The 24,437-nt window shown below is 36.4% G+C and overlaps 2 protein-coding genes across 2 annotated transcripts; one reads left to right on the plus strand and one right to left on the minus strand.

Annotated features, from left to right (window-relative positions):
* The first annotated feature begins 6,189 nt into the window (after positions 1–6,189).
* On the plus strand, positions 6,190–12,527 carry LOC143560401 (uncharacterized). Its single transcript, XM_077048710.1, has 13 exons — positions 6,190–6,414; positions 8,070–8,167; positions 8,261–8,343; positions 8,481–8,607; positions 9,627–9,690; positions 9,798–9,895; positions 9,957–10,041; positions 10,164–10,287; positions 11,531–11,632; positions 11,718–11,782; positions 11,908–11,989; positions 12,146–12,225; positions 12,342–12,527. Exons 1-13 carry the CDS (start codon positions 6,221–6,223, stop codon positions 12,397–12,399), a joined length of 1,260 nt encoding a protein of 419 aa, XP_076904825.1. The 5' UTR covers positions 6,190–6,220; the 3' UTR covers positions 12,400–12,527.
* Positions 12,528–21,069: 8,542 nt separating this feature from the next.
* On the minus strand, positions 21,070–24,197 carry LOC143560402 (zinc finger CCCH domain-containing protein 23-like). Its single transcript, XM_077048711.1, has 8 exons — positions 23,462–24,197; positions 22,737–22,919; positions 22,464–22,643; positions 22,295–22,389; positions 21,954–22,224; positions 21,711–21,853; positions 21,523–21,589; positions 21,070–21,387 (listed from the first exon to the last, which is right to left on the minus strand). The coding sequence occupies exons 1-7, from the start codon at positions 24,181–24,183 to the stop codon at positions 21,573–21,575; spliced, it is 1,611 nt and encodes a 536-aa protein (XP_076904826.1). The 5' UTR covers positions 24,184–24,197; the 3' UTR covers positions 21,070–21,387; positions 21,523–21,572.
* Positions 24,198–24,437: the final 240 nt, after the last annotated feature.

Genomic DNA, 24,437 nt, shown 5'->3' on the forward strand with positions numbered 1-24,437 from the left:
AGTCCAGTCTCTACTTACCTTGGATATATAAGGGTCCAGTGCCCTACATACCTCGGTTATTATTAGGGCCCAGTGCCCTCTAACATACCATACCATTCTAACTTCATTTCATTTCCTTCTAATTCCTTCAATCATAACTAATATAACATTACGTGCATACTAATTAATCAATCCATAACGTTCACATTCATACACAAACATGTATCTAATATACACTTACCATTTAAGTTAAGTGTATAAATCTAAACACATCGTAGTATGCACACAGCCCCAAAAACATAACACATAAAAGGGGCTAGAACTCACCTGGATCCTGTTACGTTCACCGTTTATAGTAATGCCCTTCCTGAGTTGTGTGTGGCTAACTGTTTAACACATATATTCATTAATTAACCACGTACTAACATAATTAATTAGATTTGTATTTATTAATCTAGCATACTTGATAGGCTAGGCTCGTTTGTTTGGGCTTAACGAATCAAACGGGATTACTTCGTTTAACGACGATCTTTATTTTCCGTTCATATTCTCCAATTATATATATTTCTCCCCTTTATAATAATATATTCCTTTCCGTTAATATATTATTGTGTGTGTGTGTGTATACCTTTCTTTTAATTTAATAGTATATATTTCTTTGCCTTAACGGATTATTTATCTTAAAAATATATTGGGTCATATGGAGGTGACGAGGTTGGTTGGTTTGGTTCATTTTGTTGGATTATCTTGGATTAACTAGGAATGGCCCAATTCTCATCGCATGAACCCTTCAGTTCGCTTCGCTTGAACCCCTCAATTCACTTCGCTTGGACACAGTTCGCTTTGCTTGGACCTGGTCTGTTTCGCATAGTCTTCTTCGCATAAAAAGAATTTGCGCGAAAGCTGGGATTCGAACCCATGACCTCCGGTTCCCCATGCTCGTGTCTTATCCACCCAGCCAGCATGTGTGTGTTTAATGTTTATCTTCCCAACCTTTTATACATACATTGGCTGCTCATCATTAGCTCCTTTTTCTTTTCTTTTCCCTTTTTTTCTTTTCTTTCTCTTTTCCTTTCTTTTTCCTTCTTCTTTCTTCTTTCTTCTTTGTTTACGAGGATTATTATTATTATTATTAGTATTATTATTAATACTTTTATTAATTTATTTATATTAATATTAACAACTAAAATATAAACTTGGTTATATTCAAGCTTCAAATATTATATTCTAGGCTTGCAAAGAGCCAAATTGTAACGCCACCTAAATTTTTCGGTTTAAAAATTTCCTGCATGTAAAGTATGTATAATTCTCGGGATTTAACCGACGTTTCTCTGAAGCCTTTACGTCATCCTGGTACGTTAAACCATCTAACTTTTCTTCCATAATGCCTTATACTTCAATTTGGAGGGACTTGGATGTAACTTCTTTTATTATAATTATAAAATAAAACAAATCCTAACCTTAACCCTACCAGCAGCGATCGGCCAGAAGATCAGCCCCCCCTTCTTTGCTTCGACTTTTTGAGTGATTCCAAGGCATTTAGAAGTAGTTCAAGGTATGTACTACAATCCCCAACACATTTTTCGTTCACCCCTAATCGTTTTGATGCTCAATTTTGCCGATTCTTTTCGTTGGACAGATTTCGGCCAAGGTGCAATTGACCCGCTTCCCGTGGATAAAAATTAGAGTTTCTGGTGTAGAAAGATTCCCAGGTTTGGCATTTACATCATATTAAAATTTCGTGGCCATTGGAGGTGTTTAGGTCGGTCAATCGATTTTAGTTCGAAAACTAGGGTTTATCGGGTGTAGAATCGTCAATTGTTGAGTTTGATGCGTTAATCGATTGAATGACCAACCGAATCAGTTTGTATAGCCCTAGGGGGGTTTAAGGGCTGTGGGAAAAATATTTTTTTGGTACTCGGGGCTGATTAGGTTGGTGATTAGTCAATCGAGTCGGTTGTGCGCGAATTGTCGTTTAAACATTAAAACGAGTGTTGTAAAAAGAAACCGTCGACCCTATCAACTCGGGTGGCAAAATTATGATGTATGAAAAGGTTATGATGGGAATTTGGTCCATTTGGGGCTAATTTTTTTGGCAATTGGTTTTAAGAGTTATTACACGCGTATTCGACTCGATTTGCATACCGACGGGTGAGTTGTGCATCATGGTTAGCCCCGACCATGATCGTAAGGTGGATAATTGAAAGGTTTTAGGGGCTGAGGTAAAGTAAATGAGTATGGGTTGGGCCTCGGGCCAAATTGTTGGGCTTGAACGGCCCGTTAGGCAAGTGTGTTCTTACGGTCTAGTTTAGTAACGCGTTGTGTACAATTTACAGACCCTTACTTGTGAGTGTGCACTTAGAGATTTCCTAGCTCATTGCTGGTGTTTGGATGATTTCAGGTGAGTTCATGATGCCCTTTTTACTTTTTTAAATTTTGAGCTAGCATGCACACCTAAGTGTTTTCTTACCTGATGAAATGTTTTAAACGATTTTATATAGGCTTGCTAGTATATGGTAGGCCTTGGGATGTTAAATACACACACACACACACATTATTGTTTGGCCTATATTTGGCGATGTTGTAGTCGTTTCGACTACTGATGTTGCGTATGCCTACTTTGTGTTTGCATGCGTTGATGTTACGTGTTTGGGTTGTACGTTTGCTCGACCCTGATGTTATACGTAGATGTTATATATATATATTGTTATATATATAGGGATGTACTTGAAAGGATGTTTATATATATATTTTGTATATGTATGTATGAGAATGTTTAGTCTTCGGTAATGATGACTTAACGGATGCACTCTTTTTATTTTTAAAACTTTTGGTATGACTATCATAATTGTTATTACTGATATTATTTACTTAAAACTTGAACTCACTCAGCTCCAGCTGACTTTGTGTGCATGTTAGTGTGATTTTCAGGTTAGGAAGAGGATGCCTTATCGCTTGGACGTGCACGAAGCTACTTGGACGGTGAAGGGCATACGTGGATGGAAGAATGTATTTTGAACAATTTTATTTTAAATAGTTTCATGAATTATATTTAAAATTTGGTTTTGGGAAAAATTCTCGAGTTTTAGGGAACTTACTTTACTATTTATGTTTTCCGCTGAATTTACACTCTGAGATGTTTGTTTTAATGTAAGAAACCGTTTTCAAGTTTAACTATTTTAATGAGTATTTTGTATGAATACCAACTGTGGGGCTCCCGCGGTTCGGGGCCTTACACAAACTCGCGTTAGATCTACAAGTCATGAACGAGCCGAACTTAACTAACGAGTTAAACGAATCCGACCCCCAAAGTTCACATTTTTACGTCAAGTTTATATTTTTATTAACCTTTAGGCCCGATCTATGGTTCTACCAATTTTCATGGAGAACCGACACCAAATGAACCACCTTTACACTACAAACGTACCTCTAGCGAAATTCGTTTTAGAGCTTAATCTTGACACGAGCTAGATCTTGATTCTTCTTGTTGTTTGGATGCGAAAATCACTAAAACGACTTGGATCTCGTTCTCGGGTTTTAAAGTATGGAGAGTGTGTGTTGGTAAAAATGGAAAGGTAGAGAATTATGAGATCTAGGGTTTTAGGAAAGGTTTAAGGGTACTTATACCCTTACCTCATGGACCTTAGGCCCATTAATTCACTAAGTCCATGTTTTATTTTTAAGTCCATATCCATTTAAGCCTACCATCTCTCATTTTAATTTATGACTTATTATTATACGACGATTAAATAACAAACTTTATTTAAATATTACTTTATTTATTATTTCTAAAAGTCGGACGTTACACTAAGCCACTCCCACCTACCACAAATCAGCCCATCACACATGTATAATCGATCTGGCACCATACACCTTTTTGATTTCTCAATCAAGAACAGGTTCGGAAACCGAATGCGTAAAGGGATATCATCTATCTACCTATCTAGCCAGAACCATGTAGTTTCACCACTCTTTACCACATACCGAAACATATTCCCCAATTCAACTCCGGACGACTCGAACTCCGAGGAAACTTTAATAATTTGCCTCCAAAGGACCGGGGTGAGAAAATTTTACTGGGATGAATGACCACGATCTCGACGAGTGATGTAGAGACCAAATCACTTTCCACCACAGCTTACCCTTCTCGTTTTTGAACCGCCACCACCATTTCGCCAACAACGAGATGTTTGTGTCTCTTAAAAATCCAAGGCCAAGACCCCCATACTCAACTGGAGCCGACACTTGCTCCCACGTGACCCAATTTATTTTTGCCTTTTCGTCCGAACCTCCGCAAAAAACAGTCTTCGTAGCCGTTCTAACTTTTCCAATACTCCAGTCGGAGCTTTAAATAAAAAAAAGTAATATGTGGGCAAAGAATTAAGTACCGACTTCAGTACGGTAATACGTCCTCCAACTGACAAATTTCTAGCTTTCCATAGAGAGAGTCTTTTTTTAATTAATTGGTGTTCTTGGTTTTAACTATTAACATAGTATAATTTTATTATCATAATACAAACAACATACAATTTTAACGTGAGAAATGTATTAATGGTATCCTAGTTATTTGTATATTTAAGTAGTTAACCATAAACGAATAAAAAAAATTTAGTTATTTTTGTGAGTACAGTAATTGGAGAATAAAGTTTGATAATTGATATGGAATCAGCTAATTATAGGCTACATGTTATATGTTATGTTAGTATTAAATTAGTAAGTAAATCATCGAGTGTGGTTAAATATATGTAAAAGTATGTGTATAAGGTTACGGCGGTTTGGTCTTAAATATCGAAATGTAAATAAAGAAAATGTGTCATGACGGTATATTCATAAATCAAGAAAAAAGTCACATCATTACAATAAAAAGACATGTCATTATTAAAAAGAGTGTTAAGGACTCAAGAATCAACAAATAAAAAAAATAAATAATAAATAAATCATGATATAAAAAAATAGATATAAGGACTGACAGTGGAGGTGTACAAATCGAATCTGCGTCTAGCATGTGTGCATGTGGGTGGGTTTTGTATATATAAAACTGACGAACGTTTATACACACTTTAAAGATAAAATATATTCTTGAATCTTGATTATAAAGAGCCGTATGTCTGCTATGAATCAAGTGTCCACATGCCTTTGTGTGCATCATTTGAAACAAAAACTTCAAAAGCTAATTAAGTCAGGAAAAAAATTATGAACTTTGCTTGTAAGCATTAAAGATATGCCAAAAAAAAGTGAAGGAAACATAGTACTCATAAACTTAGTTTAAACCCCATAGGAAAATAAGATGCTATACTTGTGGTCAAGATACCTCATTTAGAAGTAGTAAGATATCTAAGAACTCTAGCTCAAATGTTGTAAGTAAATGAATAGCGAAAACTTTAAAATCTACTCAAGAGTCAAGACTTACTACAAAGTGAAATTCAAAGATTAAAATATTTTCATAACTACTAAGTAGTAAGTAGATTTCTAAATGTTAAATGCCTTGAACAATCGAGTAAATATAACCGTTGTTTTTATGATTCTTAATATGTCATGTTGTGTGTCGTTTGAAATAAATTATTGATATTAATGTTTGGTTAGACTAATTCTCTTAACAATCTTGAAGACTCAAGCTTGTCCTCTTTGTATGTGTTGAAACAAGTTAGTGTGTAACTTATTTTAAAAACCACACACCAAAAATTATTTGATTATGTCAATGAGGAAGAAAAATCAAGTTCAACCTATAAATACTTACATTTTGACATATCCATCATATACTAACTACATAAGAACAAACAACATGAGTTTTCAAAAGCTTTTAAGATACTCGACTCTTATTAATAGAAAAACGCATCTCATATAGCTTGAAGCATTAGTTTCCAAACTTATAGGCTTGCATCTCATATGACATGTAGCATGATATAACAGTAAAAAATAATCGCGTCTGAGAATATAGACATGACCGTTCTGACGATTTTAAAATAGTCATTTTAGAAACTTTTTGGTCAAATTGACAAATTTATGACATTGTTTGGTAAATTGAACTCCGGACTTAAACGCATTTTTTGAAATAGTTTTTTTGTTTCCCCGAAAGGTATTCATTTTAGTATCTTATCTCTAACAGCAATGATTCAACTTTAATAAACAGACGGGTAAACTGGTAACAAGTTTATGAATATTTAAAATATTTAAATATAAAGTATAAAACTAGAGTCAATAGAAACCTTTCATAACGGATATTGTAACGAACAGACAGAGTATGGCGTGGGGCTGTATGCGCCACTGGAGCGGTATCAGGGCTCCGACGGTGGCTTCCGCCAGTGTTCAACAGGAACCACCGGTCAATGCTAGGGTTCTGGTACTCGGAGGAACCGGTAGAGTCGGTGGCTCTACCGCCATCGCTCTCTCCAAGCTTTCACCTGACCTCCGCATCATCATTGCTGGTCGTAACAGGTTTAATTAATCCTCTTTCAAAACTAAAACGCCTGAAATTTTGTTAATTATTCGTCTAGAAAGCAATTCTGTTGATTCAGTGAGAGAGAGAGAGAGAGAGAGAGAGAGAGATTACTTGCATAGAATTTGCTGCAATAAGAACTCTGTTATTGATTTAGTCGTCATTTGTGGTGATAAACTGATAATTACCTCTTTTAATGATAGCTTAGTTGATAAATTCTTTAGGCATATGACTTATGAGCAATCTGGATGTATTTATGAAGTTGACAGATCATGAACTCTTTTGTATTGATCATGTTTTGGTCTTCAGATAACTACTTGAGGAGCCGAAGCTCGACTCTCGGTTCGTTTAACTTACATATAGCTCGAGCTCAGCTCATTTCGATATCCATTTCTAAAGCTCGAGCTCGGCTCGTCATTAATTAATTAATTTTTATATATTTATAATTATTTTTATATTTTTTTCAAATATAATTTTATTTGTAACATACTATAGTATTTACTTATTTTTTCATAACATAATATATATTAATTTATAATTATTATGTGTGTGTGTGTATAGATATTATAAAATTTATAAAAATGCTAGGCTCGCGAGCCGGCTCGAGCTCGACAAGTGAAGCTTGGTCTTGGGCTCGTTTATTAAACGAGCTTACTTTTTTGCTCGAGCTTGGGCTTGGCTCAATCGTGCTTTTTTCACGAGCCGGTCTCGAGTAGCTCACGAGCAGCTTGGCTCGTTTGCACCCTTACTCGCCGTTAGTACTTAGTACCGTTGAAGCAAATCGATACAAGCTAAATAATCAAAACGAGATTAATGGAATAATCGGTTCATATTTAATTGGGAAATTGGTTACAGAGAGAAGGAGATGGGAGATTAGACATTCATCTACAAATTCATTCATGCCCTAACTCTAATCTACCTGTCCTTTTTAACCTGCATTGGTACTACCAATCCTTCACAAATTATTGGGCCATACAAACTCTTGAATTGGGCTGCGTAATGGGTCCATTATGGTGTCATGCATGTTAATTGGGCTCGGACCCATAATGCTCATAACAACCGTTAGTTTGTATGTCTATAAATGCATGTAAAACTCACATTTGGGTTTGCCATTCAAAAGGGGGTGGCGGCGCAGCTTGTTGCCCGCTTACCTGCCTCTATGTTGGAATTGGATCCTTTTGTTCAATATAAGTTTAATTACAATTCGTCAAAAAAAAAAAAAACAAAAAAATCCCACATTGGTTAATTCAGACATCTCTCTCAACACACACACAGGACTGATCATTGGGATATTCTAATCCCACAATTCTTACTAACTTTGATGTATCTGATTCATGGGAATAATTAGATGGATTCAAAGTCCCCATACACACAAGCAATTCAGATGTTGCCACATTAAAGCAATTGACAAACTCTTGGATTTGCACATCTGTAACCATGTTGAAATAGTCAAACACATAATAATGGTCGATGAATGATATTAATCATATGTCTTTGTTTTCCGGTGTAACCTAATTGTCGTCCACGTTCCCATTTCAATATCATGTTCGGGAGAAATTTTAAACAATTGAAATTGTTATAGGTGCATTGTGCTTAACATAATAACATCCGTTATTTCTATAACTTGTATGCTGAAAACTCTGATGCATTTTAGGGAAAAAGGTGCTAGTATGGTGGCCACACTCGGGAAGAATGCTGAGTTTACTGAACTTGATATTAACGATACTAAAACACTGGAATCGGCTTTGACTGGTATGCTAGTTCTTAAAATATATGAAAATTTGCAGTTTTTTAATATATTTCTTTTAATTTAGTACAAATAGCTTAAGTCTAGTACTTCTGCAGATGTAGATCTTGTGATACACGCTGCAGGGCCATTCCAACAAACAGAAAATTGCACAGTTCTGAAAGCTGCCATAAGGGCCAAGGTGAGAACAAGGTAAACCTAATTCCATAATTTCTTCAAGTTATAGCAAGCAATCTGTCATTTTAAAAATACTTTCAAATTCTGACACATTATTTCACTGAATGTAACTTAACTCAACTAATCTCCATCCATTACTAGACAGCATATCTGGATGTGTGTGATGATACAAGTTACGCGTTGCGTGCAAAATCGTTTATGAATGAAGCATTGGCTGCAAAAGTTCCAGCTATAACTACTGGTGGAATCTATCCAGGAGTGAGCAATGGTGCAAACCTTATTCCAATACACCTACATGTAGGGATGTGCACGGGTTGGTTTTGGGCTCAAACTGAACCGAAACCCGATACTTCGGATTTTGAGTTTTTGAGAACCGTTTGGTTTTTTAATTAGAGTTTGGTTTGGTTTCGGTTTTTTTTAGTTTTACCATTTGGGCTTGAAGTTTTTGGGCCCAAAAAAAATTGGCCCAAAGTAACGATTTTGGGCCTTAATTTTTTTTTATTGAGTATTATACATTTGAGCTAATTGGGTTACGTTATTTATTAAATTATTATAAATTACATAACTTTTAAATTAAGCATGAAAATCCATACATTCGGTTTTGGTTTTTTCGGTTTAATTATATGCAATACCGAAACCGAACCTAAAATTTGGATTTTACAAAAACATAAAACCAGACCGTTGGTTTTTTTTTGGGTTCGATTATTTTGATTTTTTCAGTTATGAATTGGTTTTCTCAGTTTCATGCAACCCCTACCTACTTGACTACAGTTTTTTTTGTTAAAAACATGTGTTTAAATAACTAAATATTAATATTCTTTTGTAGAACTTAATCTATTATGTGAAGTTTGGTAACCAGGACACAAAACCATATTTAGATCATAAGCTCGATCTTTGTAATTCTCATTAGCTCGAAAATTACAATACACAATCTCCATGATATAACCCACAAGCTCGGGTATATATACAAATTTAGATTTAAAAACCCAACTAGACTAGAATACAAAAACCATAATCATACTCAAATACTAATTGGTAAAAACATATCTAAATAATAATTAATAAATAAATTCCTTGTTGTCCAAGTCATTGGTTCGACTTGTTCACCAAGTAATTTATTCCATGTAAACCAAGTCACGTGCTCAACTTGATAAACAAGACACCAAACCATCATAGGCTCGATGGGTTGGTCCAACCAGCCTCATTGACTCGAGGACGGGAATTAATACCAACATTATGTATCTACATTAGATGATCACATGATCATTTATCTACTTATCCCAACAGTGATGGCAGCAGAGCTAGTGCGTGTTGCAAAAAGTGAAAATAAGGGTGAGCCTGAACGGCTGAGGTATTAATTTGCTCAGCAAGTCAACATCTTATGTCTTTTGTCCCTTGTTTATGAAGATGCTATGTTTGTATTTTACATGTTGGATTTAATGATATGTTTTGTCTCAGATTCTACTACTACACAGCAGGAACTGGTGGTGCGGGCCCGACAATATTAGCCACTAGTTTTTTACTTCTTGGAGAGGAGGTTATCGCATATAATAAAGGTCTGTCTAACTGTTTATGCTTATGTTGAATGATGCTAACAAGTAACTGTTTATATAACAGGAGAGAAAATCAAATTAAGGCCTTATAGTGGAATGGTCAACATTGATTTTGGGAAAGGAATTGGGAAAAAAGATGTGTATCTCTTGTAAGTTCTATATTTCAAGTTTCATTCTATCAGCATTCAGCAAAACCAGTAATCATTTGAAACTTGAAATCTTTATATTTTATACGTGCATAAAGTTAAATGCATAAACCATGTAATGTTAGGAATCTGCCAGAAGTGACAAGTGCACATGAGATTCTTGGAGTTCCAACTGTCAGTGCTCGATTTGGAACCGCACCATTTATCTGGAACTGGGCCATGGATGCAATGACCCGTTTCCTTCCTTCTGTAAGATATACATGTGAAGATCACAATTCATTTTTCTACATTTAGGCTTGTAAAAACGAACAAGAAGGCATGTTCGTGTTTGTTCATTTAACTTTAACCGAACAAAAGATCGAACACGAAAATTAAACGAACGAGATTTTCTTGTTCGTGTTCGTTCATTTATGTTCGTTTGTTAATAGTATCAATGAACGGTTCACGAACACAAACGAACGAACTAACTGAACATAGACAAACAAACATAACCTAGGGAACACCAATCAAAGGTAAACGTGAACATCAATCTGTTGGGTCCAAAGAAATAATAAAAGTAGACTCGACTTTCATGGGTGGTATTTTAATTGCATAAACTAGATAAATTGTAATGAGACCAAAAAAAATGTTTAATGATGAATATATAGACGAACGAACGTAAAAATAGTAAACAAACGGACATAAATGAACATACAGACATAATTGAGTGTAAACAAACGAACGTTCACGGACATAAATGAATGAACAAGACGTGTGCTCATGTTTGTTCATTTAACTTAATGAGCAAAATGATTTGTTCAAGTTTGCTTCTTTATTAAATAAATGAACTTCCAACCGAATGGTTCACAAACGGTTCACTGGACGTTCGGTTTGTTTACAGGCCTATCTAATTAACATTAGAGAAGGAAAAATAAGCAGGTTGGATTACGGGCCAAATCGGATTCAGGTCAATGCATGCAACGCCTTGTATGGATCCAAACGGGGTGGGTTGACTGTTGACCTGAAATTCATATAAATAAATAACGTCTAATATGATTACAAGCTTTTACTTATTTCAATAATAATAGCTTGTTTTAAATTAAATGATTTTGAAGGTTTAATATATGGAATATACACTTTGGACAACTTTTGGTATGCTTGCAAATCATGTTTCAGTTTGTGAAATATCACTTGTGTTTTGTTCTATCAAATTATTAGGGGCTATTTATCAATCTAGTGCCGAACCATTAAGAGACCTGACCTATTAAGAGGTAACCTCTGAATGGTTTAGCATGCTTCTGAAACTTACCCATTAAGAGGCTACATGAACCATTCGGAGGTCTAACCAAACACACTTTACCTCTGACCGATTCAGAGGTAGTCTCTTATTGGAATCATTAAGAGGCTACCAAACAGCCCCTTAGTCTTGTAATTCGTTAATATTACCACCTGTAGAATTCAACAAGGGGCCCACATTGACATTACATATTTGGTTCCGCTTGTAATGCTTTAGGAAGTACTAAGAGACAGAAACAAAGTACAAGAGATGGTTCAGTTGTTTAATCCAGTGGTTCGCGCCATAGATGGCTTTGCTGGAGAGCGCGTCTCACTAAGAGTAACTAGTTCTAAAATCTTTCTTTTCATACACGATAAATAATAATAATCTCCATTAATAAGTCTTGTTTTTTTCTCCTGATCAGGTTGATTTGGAGTGTTCAGGAGGACGGCAAACAATCGGTGTTTTCACTCATAAAAGACTCTCTATGTAAGGCATATTTTTCTGTACTCCGCAATTCCGGCCCATTAATGAGTAAATGGGTCGGTTTTTGTGTTACTTTATCTTAAGCATGAGTAAATATAAAATATTGTATGTGGTTGAATGTTTTCCAGATCAGCTGGTTATTCTGTAGCTGCATTTGCTCTTGCTGTTCTTGAGGGCAGCACACAACCAGGAGTATGGTTTCCAGAAGAGGTACGCGCCACAAACACATAAATTTAAAAAATGAAAGCGTAAACTTGTAATTTTGAAAGTTTTAGCGGTGTATGGATCATTTTATGTGGTATAAAAATCACGTTCCACGGATAATTCTATGATTCTCGGCATTTATGCTTTTCACTCTTTTTACAGCCGGAAGGGATCGCCATTGAAGCTCGGGAACTTCTCCTTGAACGTGCTGCACAAGGAACCATTAATTTTGTAATGCACAAGTATGATTCTTCTCTTCCCTTCGTTATGCACAATCAATTTCATGATACATATATACACATGTACATGCAAAGCACACGCATATATGTGTTAAAAAGTCATTTACGCATGCATACAGGTCTCCATGGATGGTGGAAACAAATCCAAAGCTGGTTGGACTTGGAATATATGTGTAACATTTGAACCAATATACGCATACCGCACACTGTGACAGAGACTAGTTACACAGAAAGTATCCTCCTATATTACATTGTTATATTTGTTCCCTACCTTTATTCATTAGCAAAATCACTGCTTTGAAATATATATAAAAACTATCTTTCTGTTCCTTGTGATTTAAAAATCACAAATGTGTATACATATACTGCTGGGCCGGCTGAGCTTTGGTAACATGTCAAAACATATTTTTAGAAAGTATCAAGTTGGTTCGTGTCAAAACGGATTCTAACTAAAATGAGCAGGTAGAAGCAAGTCGTCTAGAAGAGAAGGTATTATAATGGGTCTACCAACTATATTTGTTATATGACGGCCAGTGGTAGCGATAATGATGGTGAGGATGATGGTAGTTGCGGCAATAGACACTAGTTGATGACTCATTTGGACCTATTGTATAATTTAAGCAAGCCTAAACAAACCTATCAAGCAAATCTAAATTACCTAGATCAATCAAAAGCTCGAGCGACACCTAAGATTTTTATACACTCACACCCATGAAAATTTTGTGATCAAATACAACAAAAGAAATTATTTAATTTTTTTAGAAAGCAAATAAACAAAGTATTAATCACAATTAAGTTAACAATAAATCAAGTAAGCCCATTACCCACTTAAGCCTATTACCCATAACCTACAAGAGTACAAGCCACTAAATAGTGAACATAAATGCAGCCTCCTTGGTCACTATTTGGCCTCTAAGCCGAAGTTAATTCCAAAACGCTGTTGTAGTCCGGCCACATCTGCCGCTCCTCACGTCTCCGCGGATGGCCCAGCCAGTTGACCGAAATATCTAAAATCAAGAGGAAGACGTCTAAAAACCGAAAACTCCTAACACTATTGAAAAAATATTTTTTCATGACTAATGATGACCAAGCCAATTTTGTTTATATAAAAAAGACTTTATATTTCAATAAATTATATAGCTAAATAACTTTGTTGTTACTGCTTTTTTTGACGGCAAATTTTATAAAAAAGCTAGCGGGGAGCCTAGCAAAAAACCCAAGACAAAACCAATGAAACAAACAAGAAAGACTAAACTCCATAACCAAAATAAACCAACGAAACTTTGTTGTTACTACTAGTACTAGAGTTATGGTCTTTCACTATGACCAGTGAAAATGCTGAGTTTGGACTTTCCACTGACCTCACATAGCAGCTAGCAAGCGAGTAGTCCTTTTAGCAACTAAAAGTCAAAGGGAGTTAGGGAGGTGAGCCGTGAGCAGTTAGGCAAATGTTCCTCATAGCTTTTTTGATTATTTTTTTTAATGGTGAATTTCTTTTTAATTTTTGTCGTTTATGAGACTTGAACCTAATACCTCCAAACCTTTTCCAACCTAAAGTGTTTAAAGATTTTACCTTTGCTAATTTTCCTCATCGCTTCCTGATTGAGCTCGTAATAACTAATTAGTATAAAAGAGAACTTTGGTGCCGACAAACCCTCATTGGGTCACTTGGAGACACCTTATTGGTCTACGATATATTTTTTTTGTTTTAGTTTCGGTACCGTAACGAAAACGACCGAATACCAATTTGTCTTAGATTCGGTACCGTAACAAATGTGACGGAAACTAACTGAATTTGCATAGACTCATTGCGTTTTGTTTAATTTCCGGTACTGTATCGAATGTAACGAAACCGACCGAATGCGAATTTTGTTTGCTTTTTTTTTTAGTTATGGTAACATAACGAACTTTCCGACTAAATCTGCTTAGGCTCGTCACCTCAATGCCCATGATCAACAGCGCTCGGGTTTTACAAAGCCCAAGTTTACCGACCGATGCTACCCCATAACGCACGTAACCGAAATCGATCGAATTCGCGTCGACTTACCGACTCAATGCCCAGAACTGACTACACTTGTGTTTGACCACCATCCGAGTTTGCACGGCGCAGCGCGCCTGTAAAACACTAGCTCTTTATATGATACGTCCGTCGTTAAAAAGAAATTAGGCAAATGCCTACTCAAATTTTTGTTTTAATTATTTTTCAACAATTATTTTTCCTGTTTAAACTCATACAAATTTCTTTTCTTTATTTTTGACCGTTTATTGATCACACCCACCTTTCACTAAGGTTAACTCCACATAAGCAACACATCACTCATTTTTCTCTCTTTCACTTCAACTCAGTCAAAGGAAATGGTTTAATCATTTTAACTCTATCTCACCCCTATTAATTGTTAATTTAATATATTGTTCTTTTTCTTTTAACCTGTGAAAAGCATAATCCATGAACCATTTTTAATAAATATAACACAAGAGAAAGGTGTTTTAATTCATATTTAAAGTGACATGTCATCTTAATTTATGTTGGAGTTGGTGTCCTAACGTGAAACTTTCTTTCTATTTTATTCCCCACAATTTTTTATATTAACAATATTATTATTATTATTATTATTATTATTATTATTATTATATTATTGTTGTTGTTATATTTATTATTGTTTTTTTTTTATGTTCACAAAGTTATAGAAAAAATGGATGGAAGTGAATCCCCAAAATTTAATCCCTATATATGGGGAATGGAAGATGAGACTAATTTTGGAGAATGGGGTAGTGTTAAATTATATAAAGAAAACAATAAAAACTTCCTTGAAATACATAGATGAGTAAATAGTGCGAGAACGAGATGTGAATACTATAAAACAACGTAAATTATGGATAACATTAAGAGATGATATAACAATAATCATGAGTGTGATAGATCAAAACTCAGTGAGGAGGGGATGACAATATGACATCTTCACCTTATTTGGCAATATTTTTATTTTTTGAAGTAAATGTTCCTTGTTGGATTTAGAATAAACTAGTCACAATCAAGAGGTACATACATTAACGGGTCTTTTTTGTGATTTCCAACCGGTGGCCACTGATTGCGTAGACATCTTTAGGCTTTGGTCAACTGTTATTTGTGTAGCTGGATTCGTCACTGAATCGGCTACCTGATTGTACAGACCGAACCGGTCAAACCGGTTGAAGTCATCCTTAATCTTGAAAGTGAATTGAAAATGCACAAAATATAAATAGTAAACTAAATTGAGAATTCAATAAAAGTATTGTATTATGTTAATTAAATTTTTGTACGTCGATTATGAAAATAGACGACATACTCCCTCTGGCTCACTTCATGAGGACTATATACGTTCCAATAGTTTCTCTCGTCATCATCGCACTATTACAAAGATTAACCGCCTAATCGGTGTTTAACCCTGGAAGCGTGGTGCGACCACAAGACCATCCGGAAAGTTTGCATATCCTCAGAATCATGAAACTCTTAAAATGTACAGCCTATATTTCAAATTCACTTGAGGAACTAACTTACCCTATTCAACTATAAGTTCACTTGACAATCATGTCTTATCAATCATCATCTACACAATCTTTATAGTAGTTCCAAATCATGTAGCAGGCATGTGATCAAAGTGGATCAAGGAGGATGATGGGATAGAGCTAGTTATAAGTGTACTGCCTAGACAAGAAAACTACAAGGCATTGAATAGAAAGCGGTCATGTACTGCATTGATAACAAGCTGATGATACTGCTCAGTGCTTCACATGCAACCAAGATGTACAGTTGGTAATTTGGAATCATTATAAATCCATGATGCATGTAACATGTACATGGTTATTGACTTATTGTACATAAGGTGATGTAATTATTATTGTTATTGTTATTATTAGCCATACTAATCACAAATTCACAATAATGCATATTCATGGTCCAGTTTGTTTAAGTGTGTTTAACACTTTGGGTCGAATCACTAACCATGGGTCGTATTGAAAAAAGTAAATATAATAAAATGATTTTTTGTTATAATACATGTGCTTAACTAACTGCATATAAAAGGAGAAAAAAAATTATATAAATAATAAAAAGTTAAACTACAAGTTCAGTTTACACGACCAATTCCAAACCGAACTAGACCCAATTGAACAGGAAAACTTGTCAATGAAACCGGCCAAATTAATCACTTGCTTCGATTTAGACAGCTCGAGCCATTAATTAACAAGCCTGATAAAAAAGGACATGACATAGATTCGATATGTTAAAAAAAATGTTTGGAAGACAAAGACATTATTAAGAAAAAAAGGTCAAGAACCACTAAGGCTGAGAGGTGTGGGGCGCTAACCTGGGCGCGAGAGCCCCTCCGCTCGCGCCCCCAGGCGCTAACCCCACACCACCGGGGCGCGAACGGGGCGCGAGCGCGAGCCCCCAGGCAGGCGTGAGTGTGGTCGCGGGAGAAGAGAGAGAAAAAGCTGGTGTGGATGCCCAAAAGAGCCGTTGAGCTCGGAATTAATAAAAAAAAAAACCTTAAAAACCTCTATATAATACCCCAAATTACTCCCATTTCAACCATATCAAAACACAATTTCACCTTACAAACTCCTATATAATATCCCAAACTCCTATATAATACCCAAAAATGTCTGGAAATTGGTACCCAAGCCTAGATTCAGATTATATTGACGACGATTTATGGTCGTCACCAGACCAACCGATGTTTTATTCGGGGCTGCAAGAAACATCCGGCTTTCAACCAAAAGGAACGTATCCGAAAGAGGTTGATCGAAGAAGACCAAGCCGAAGAATAAGAATAATGTTTTTTTTAGTACTTTAATTTTTATTTTATTTTTAGATATTAATGTGTTTTTTTAATTAATGTGTGTTTTTTTAAATAATTTATGAGTTTTTTTAATAATACGTTTTTTTAATACATTTATAAAAAAATAAAAAAAAATCCGCTGGAGCCCCTCCACACCAGGGCCAGGGGCTCCAACGGGGGCTCCAACACCCCCCTTATCCAGTTTCTCTCTCTGCCACACGTCATAATATTATTGGCTGGAGCCCCCACTGGAGCCCCACACCCCTTAGCCTAATAATAGACCATTGATGTAACAGCATTAGATTTTATGTGATGTGACCACATGCCTACAAATTATTATTATTTTTAATATTCCCCAACTTGATGTTGGAACATGTTTTCATGGATTAGCAGTTAACTCATTTTAATCAAATTAAAAACAACATACAATCATGAAAGGGACAATAACACCAACTCCCCAGAAAGCACATTTCAAGATCAAGCATTCTAGGGTTATACCATATGCATCTAAGCATGTACCTCAACTGAAATCAATAAATAGCATTTAAGGACTTGTGTCTCATAATCTTGAACCCTCAACTCATGCATGGTGTTGTACCATATGCTGCTTGATTGTCCCTCAACCAAGGTCAACCAATTGGGTTTCAAAAAGTCAAAATTATAAATTCTTCTTGCCATTTTACTTTTCAAGTCATGCAACAGGGTGTTGTACCATGCATATCTCTGGTTGTACCTCAAGAAAATAAAACCTAGTTAAGGCTAGAGACTCAAAAACAACGAGTTCTACGAGGGACACCCAACACCCTCTTATACGTCCTGTATAAGACTATACGGGGGGTTATACGGAGTCCTATACGCCCTGTATGGAGCTATACGCCTTGTATAGAGCTATACGGGGCCTATAAGGGACCCTATACGTCCCGTATAACCCTATACAAGACATATTAATGGATGTTTTAGTAAAAATAGAGGTGTCTCTAAAATTCCCCAAAACAAAACAGAAGTATCCATCTAGTCATCTAGCCATGCAAAGGAGTGTTGTACCATGTGCATCTTTGGTTGTACGTCAACACCACGGTCAAACTGAAGCCCTAGTTCTGACTAAATCTAATTGGGTCTCAAAATCTTGATCGTTTGGGCATATTCTAACTGCTAAGGCTGAGGGGTGCGGAGCGCGAGAAAGGGCGCAAGAGGCGAGACGCTCGCGCCCCGGGGCGCGAGGACCACACCACCGAGGCGCGAGAGGGGCGCGAAAGGGGCGCGAGCGCGGAAAAAGAGGCAGGCGCGGGTGGGGTAGCGGCAGAGGGGGAGCGTGAAAGAGGTCTGGGAATGCGTGAAAAGAGCCGTTGGGCTCGTTTTTTATTAAAAAAAAAAAATTTTTTACTCTATATAATACCATACATTGCAACCAATATCAAACCAAAATCAAACCCGATTTTTTCTCTCTATTCAACCTATATCAAACCCAAACCAACACCAATATCACATACCAATATCACATACCACACCCAAAACCCAAAATCACCCCATCTTCCAAACCTTTTTTTAAAAACATGGCTGGAAATTGGTACCCAAACCTAGATTCAGATTACAGTTACGAGGATTTATGGTCGGCACCGGACCAAGCGATGTTTTATTCGGGGTCGCAACAACCATCCGGCTTTCAACCATCCAACATACAACCGTCTCCTAACTTTGTAGTTCCGGAGACACAAGAACCAGAAGGTGAAGCTGCGGGACAAAGAAGACGCGTCCACCGGAAAAAACAAATTGCAACGGACGGGTCGGGTTCGGCTTCGACCGGAAGGACGAAACGGAAAATCACTCCGTGGTCATCGGATGAGAAGGAAGCCCTGTGTCGGGCTTGGATAGTCACTTCTGAGGATAGTCACTTCTGAGGATCGGCGTTGCGGCTTGTTTACTAATCTGTTCAACAGGAACGCCGGTCGTATGAGACCAAGTGGCAGTGACGATTTGGCGGTTTATAATTTCACTGTCGAAGAGTGGAGGCAGGAGTGCCTGCGGAGGTATGGGACGGTGAAGACGTGGGACGATGTAAAGGTGTGGGAGAGGTTGAGAAGGTGTTCTAAGTGGGTTGAGCTGGTGGCGCCGGACGTTGATGCGGAAGTAGGGCCGAAACGGACTAAAACTAGTTCGTCTGGAGCGTACAGCACTTCCGCCGGGTCGGATTGCCGGGTTGGATTCGACCTAAACGTTGCGGGGGAGGAAACGTCTTCACCGCCGAGAAGGCGGCCATTGGGAAGGGACGCCAGGGGCAAAAAACCGGCTGAGGGGGAAGCCGTAAACATCAACGATCTTGTTGAATCCCTCAATAAATTCAACAAAACCATGGAGGTGGTCTCTAATGACAAAAAGGAAAAAAAAAGAATGAGAGATTTGGAATTCCTTACAAGAGACTTCAGTAACCTAAATCCGGTCGACCAAATGCTGATGGAAAAACAAAAGGAACGTATCCGGAAGAGGTTGATCGAAGAAGACCAAGCCGAAGAATAAGAATAATGTTTTTTTTTAGTACTTTAATTTTTTTTAGATATTAATGTGTTTTTTTAATTAATGTGTGTTTTTTTAAATAATTTATGAGTTTTTTTAATAATACGTTTTTTTAATACATTTATAAAAAAATTAAAAAAAAAACCACTCGCGCCCCCTCTCGTGCCCCTCCACACCATGCCCCGGGGCGCGAGCACCACTACCAACACCCATCTTATCAAGTTTCTCTCTCTGCCACACGTCACAATATTATTGGCTGGCGCCCCATCTCGCGCCCCCCACACCCCTCAGCCTAAGCAGCTTTAACAAGGGCTAACCCTTTTGACTAAATCCAAATGTACAACTTAAGCTGCACCATGTACAAGTACAGTAACAACATTATTGCCATCTTGAAAGGACTTGTACCATCAAGCCATTATTGAGATAAATGCCAAAACACACACCACCTACACACAGTAACAGTAAATATGTGAATGAAGATACCAATGAAATGGGGTGTCAGCCCCCCATGTGATCTTTTGTGGACCTCTTCATATTCATGTCCACCCTCAAAGAAACCAGAAAAATCAGATAAAAGAAACCCTAAAGTATGCTTTAAATCTAGTTACTTTCATCCAACTACTTTATAATTTCTCAATCAAAATCATCTCTTTATATGGCATTTTATTGGCAATAAAAAGCACCAAAAACTCAAATGTGCAACTTCTAATGTGCAATGTACAATTAACACCAGCATGTCATTTTTCAGCCTCAAATCATACATCATTCCCTGACCCTTTTGCATCACTTTGGTTTTAAAAAAAGGACACAAGGTTTGCTTTATGTACAAACAAATACGACGGTTTGATTTTAAGTGTTCGTAAAAACTGAACCTTTGGGTTAGTTTTAATTTTGCATGCGACTAAACCAAAGCCAAACCGAATTTGTGAATTATCGATTTTAATTTTGAATGTTTAATAATTAAAAGGATCTGCTAAAAAAAGTAAATTATAACAATTTATAATTAGTGTAACTAAAAATACTTTAATCTAAACATATAATAATCAATCAATTATTAATTAACAAAGATTTAGACAAAAACTCAATAATTTAGGGCCAAATGTTTTCCAATCAAGAAAAATTAAAGCCTATATACGTAAAACCAAAACTAAACTTAAACCAAAAATCTAGAACAAACAAATTTTAATTTTTAAAAATTGTAAGATTAAAATATTTGGTTTTTGATTCGGGTTTGACACAATACCTACCCATGCACACCCGATATTTCGGATAATTACATACAAATTAATTATACATTATCTCTTGCCCTCTTGGGTTGTTTTCGGTATCAACCTCCTACAAACCTTAAACGTTTACAAAATTAAACACGTTTGTGACAGAAGGCGATGCTCAGGGTTGCCTATTGATACAAACGTGCTTTAAAACCAAAAACACAACCATTCATGATCCCAATGAGGGGTCAAATCTTTTTGTACACATGCTTGTACAAATACCATATAAAATTATAAAAGGCTGCAAGTTAAATGACAAGTAAAAAAAAAAGTTAACCACTACCCTTTGTCTTTTGATTTGTTATATATGCATGGTTCAATAAGTGTTTGGTGGGGTAGGGGGTCCAGCACATAATAGAAGAGGGGTACAAAAGTTAAACAAACAAAGATACCCTACTCATAAAATCAGTTCATCTATCCTTGTTCTTTTATGTATTGCATATTTATGTATAGTTGTAAGTAGTATGGGGATGGAGGTATTCATGATGGACCATAATAATCTTAAAAGACTTTCTTTTTGTTGTTGATGGTGTTTTTCCCCTTTGTATATCCTGCTCCTAGTCCTGCAACAAAACAAGAAAATTAAATTTAAAAAAAAAAAAACAAGATTCAACAACAAACAAATCCCATTTTGGTAACAATATCATCTAACATATGAGGTGTTGACCTGGTCAACTACAAGATCCATAAACACTTACCAAGAAAGATAAAATCGATCCATGATCGCCATTGCACATCCGAAAATCACCTACATTTCAATGGCTTCTTGTCCACAAAACAAACAAAAAATGGTGAGTATTTAATCAAAGATTAAAAGATTTTCTGACTTTTTCAAACTAAAAGAAACAAGAACAAAATAAACATGTTTTGAACTTTTGATGTATACCTTGACATTTGGAAGTAACATGAAGTGGATTTGAGGCACCAAAATCACTTTCAGACACATCAGTTGAGATATTAGTCTTGTTGTCGGTGGTGGCCGATCTTGTCGGGGAGGCAAACAAATTATCAGGAAGAGCGTGCTCTAAACTGATATATTAACAAAACAATACACACAATTAATCAATTATAAGTTTATAACATGCGATAAAAATAAAAACTGCATAATATAATAGTGTCAAAATCAGACCTTTCGTCGTTCTTGGTGGCTTCCACGTTGGGATCGGATTCATCGCATGATTTTGAAACAAGTTCTTCACTGTTGTCATCAAATGAAAACACAAGATTTTGGTTTATCTGAGTCGGTGAAGAAACAGATAAACTCCTTTGGAAGTGATGGTTTTTAATGTCACTTAACTGCAGATTCATCAACCGTCTATCTTGGAGTTCAATCGCCTGTTGTAATTCCTGCTCCTCCAGCTTTCTTCGTATCATCATCTCATGATTAAACATTCGCGCACCTGTAATAATAAAATTCTTAGCAGATATTTTAAGAATTAAAAGTTGAAAATGTTTTTGTTTTTGCTTTACCAAATGGTATGTGATCAAAGGGTTCAGCAGCTTCAAGCGCGGTCGGACTCAAACAACCAGCAAAATCCCCTCTTTCAATCTGTTGCAGATGCTTCCTACATGAAATATGCAAAATAGTATCAAATAATAAATAAAAATCTAAACTTTATTAAAAAAAAAACATTCATACTTGTCGGGTAACTTTCCCTTTTCTTTATAAGGCTTAACGAGCACCCGTGAATCACAAACAAAGTGCGGGTTTCCTTTAGCCAAAATCGCTTTCACGGTCTCGGGAAGCATAAACGTGACAAACCCGAACATTCGTTTTTGCTGATACGGAATCCTTACATCTTGAACCGGTCCAAACATACTTCAAAACATTAAACAAAACTTTAATTAACAAAAGAAACAATCAAATCAATATTATATAATCACATAAATCAAACCGAAAATCAGCAACTACCTAAAGTAATTCGAAACATCTTCCTCTTTAAAAGTACTATCAGCCGGAAACGTCAAATAAATTTGTCGAGAACTCGAGTTCGAATTCAAGAATCCCATCGGCCCAAAGTCGTTTCGGTCGGGCCGACATCGACCGAACTTGTGAAATTCATCTCCCATCATCAATGCAGCTGCTGCTGCTGATCTATACACACATATATACAATTACACATATAAATAAAAATTTATAACTATTAAGTCTATAACATAACATTATCAAGAAACACAACCAAAAAACCAAAGATTTGTTATGATTCAATGAATTATTTTGGATAGTCTTGCAAGTAAAAGGCATGTGGATGCACACATATTTCAAACCAACTATACGTACATGTCTGCATTGTAGTATTATAAATATGCATGTGTGTAAGGAGTAAATGATCATCCCTGCAATAAAAATTTCTTTACTCTCTTTCTAATTATTTTCTATATTAATGTTAATCTTGTTATGATTTAGTGAAAGTATTATAACAAGATTCTAACTTTTTCTTTTTTCAAACATATCAAGAAATATTCCAACATCAAACCCAAAAAAAGAACCCTTTAATAAACTAATTATAACATATAATTGAACCACAATCATGCTGTCCCTCATTATTCAAAACCCTAAAAAAATATTTAAAAAATATATTAAAAAATAAAAAAAATAATAACTTTTCTGGAAAAGATAATTAAAGATTCATGCACCTGTTAAACGGAAAATGAGGAACACCAACACCTGCAGCAGCCATGGCTGCAAATCTTTGCTGCTGTTGCTGTTGAATAGCTTTAATCCTCACCAAATCTTCAAAGTAATCAACTTTACCAGTGGGTGAAGAACAAGACCCAAACCCTAATTCATCCACAAACCCACCATTCCCATGAACAAACCTACACTCCGTCCCATTCTTACAAAACCCTCGCGAGTAATACATGCACGGCCTCCACCCTCCCGCCACGTCATCACTCCCGCCAAACATATCGTTCACAGAGCAGCTTCTCCGGTGCAAATGGTGCTGACCCACGTCGGAATATTCACTCCGGCCACCGGGACTCAACACCGGCTCAGAATACTCAAACGAAAGCTGATCGGAAACGTCAGTAGGGTAAAGCAACGGGCTTCCGCCGCCGTTGACCACGGCGGCGTACGACGGACTACCGCGGTGGTCGGAGAAAGGAAACCCATTTGGCGGAATGGTGATTTGGGGAGTGGGTCGGAGTGCAGATGAGGTGTTCGATGAAATGTCTAGGAAAGATTTTGCTTGTTTTATCACAGAAAGAAGTAGATTCTCGGGGCCAAAGGCTAACCTTATCATCTCATTATCTCCTTGATCTTGTATCAGTATGTAACCCATGATTTTGGAGGCGTTTTCCGGATCTAGCTTCTGGATTCTTGACATCACAAGCTTTGTAGCTTCAACTGTATCCATGGCTGCTAGCAATAATAATATTATTATTAATAATAAAGAAACACCCAACAAGCACACTCTCAGTTGTTACTAAAGCACCACCATTTTAGAGAGAGAGTGAAAAAGGTGGGGTTTTTGAACTGTGAGTAAAAACGTTTATAATTACAGATGAGAGATGAACGGTTGGTCTTGAGTATGGGAATGAGGAGAGAGAAGATGAGAGTGGGTACAAGCTGTGAAGCGTGAGGTACAAGTGATGGAAGCAGGAGTGATTG

Source organism: Bidens hawaiensis, unplaced genomic scaffold, assembly GCF_021521415.1.
Source record: "Bidens hawaiensis isolate Kalapana, Puna unplaced genomic scaffold, B.hawaiensis_p1.1 tig00020329_1, whole genome shotgun sequence".
Classification (NCBI taxonomy): domain Eukaryota; kingdom Viridiplantae; phylum Streptophyta; class Magnoliopsida; order Asterales; family Asteraceae; genus Bidens; species Bidens hawaiensis.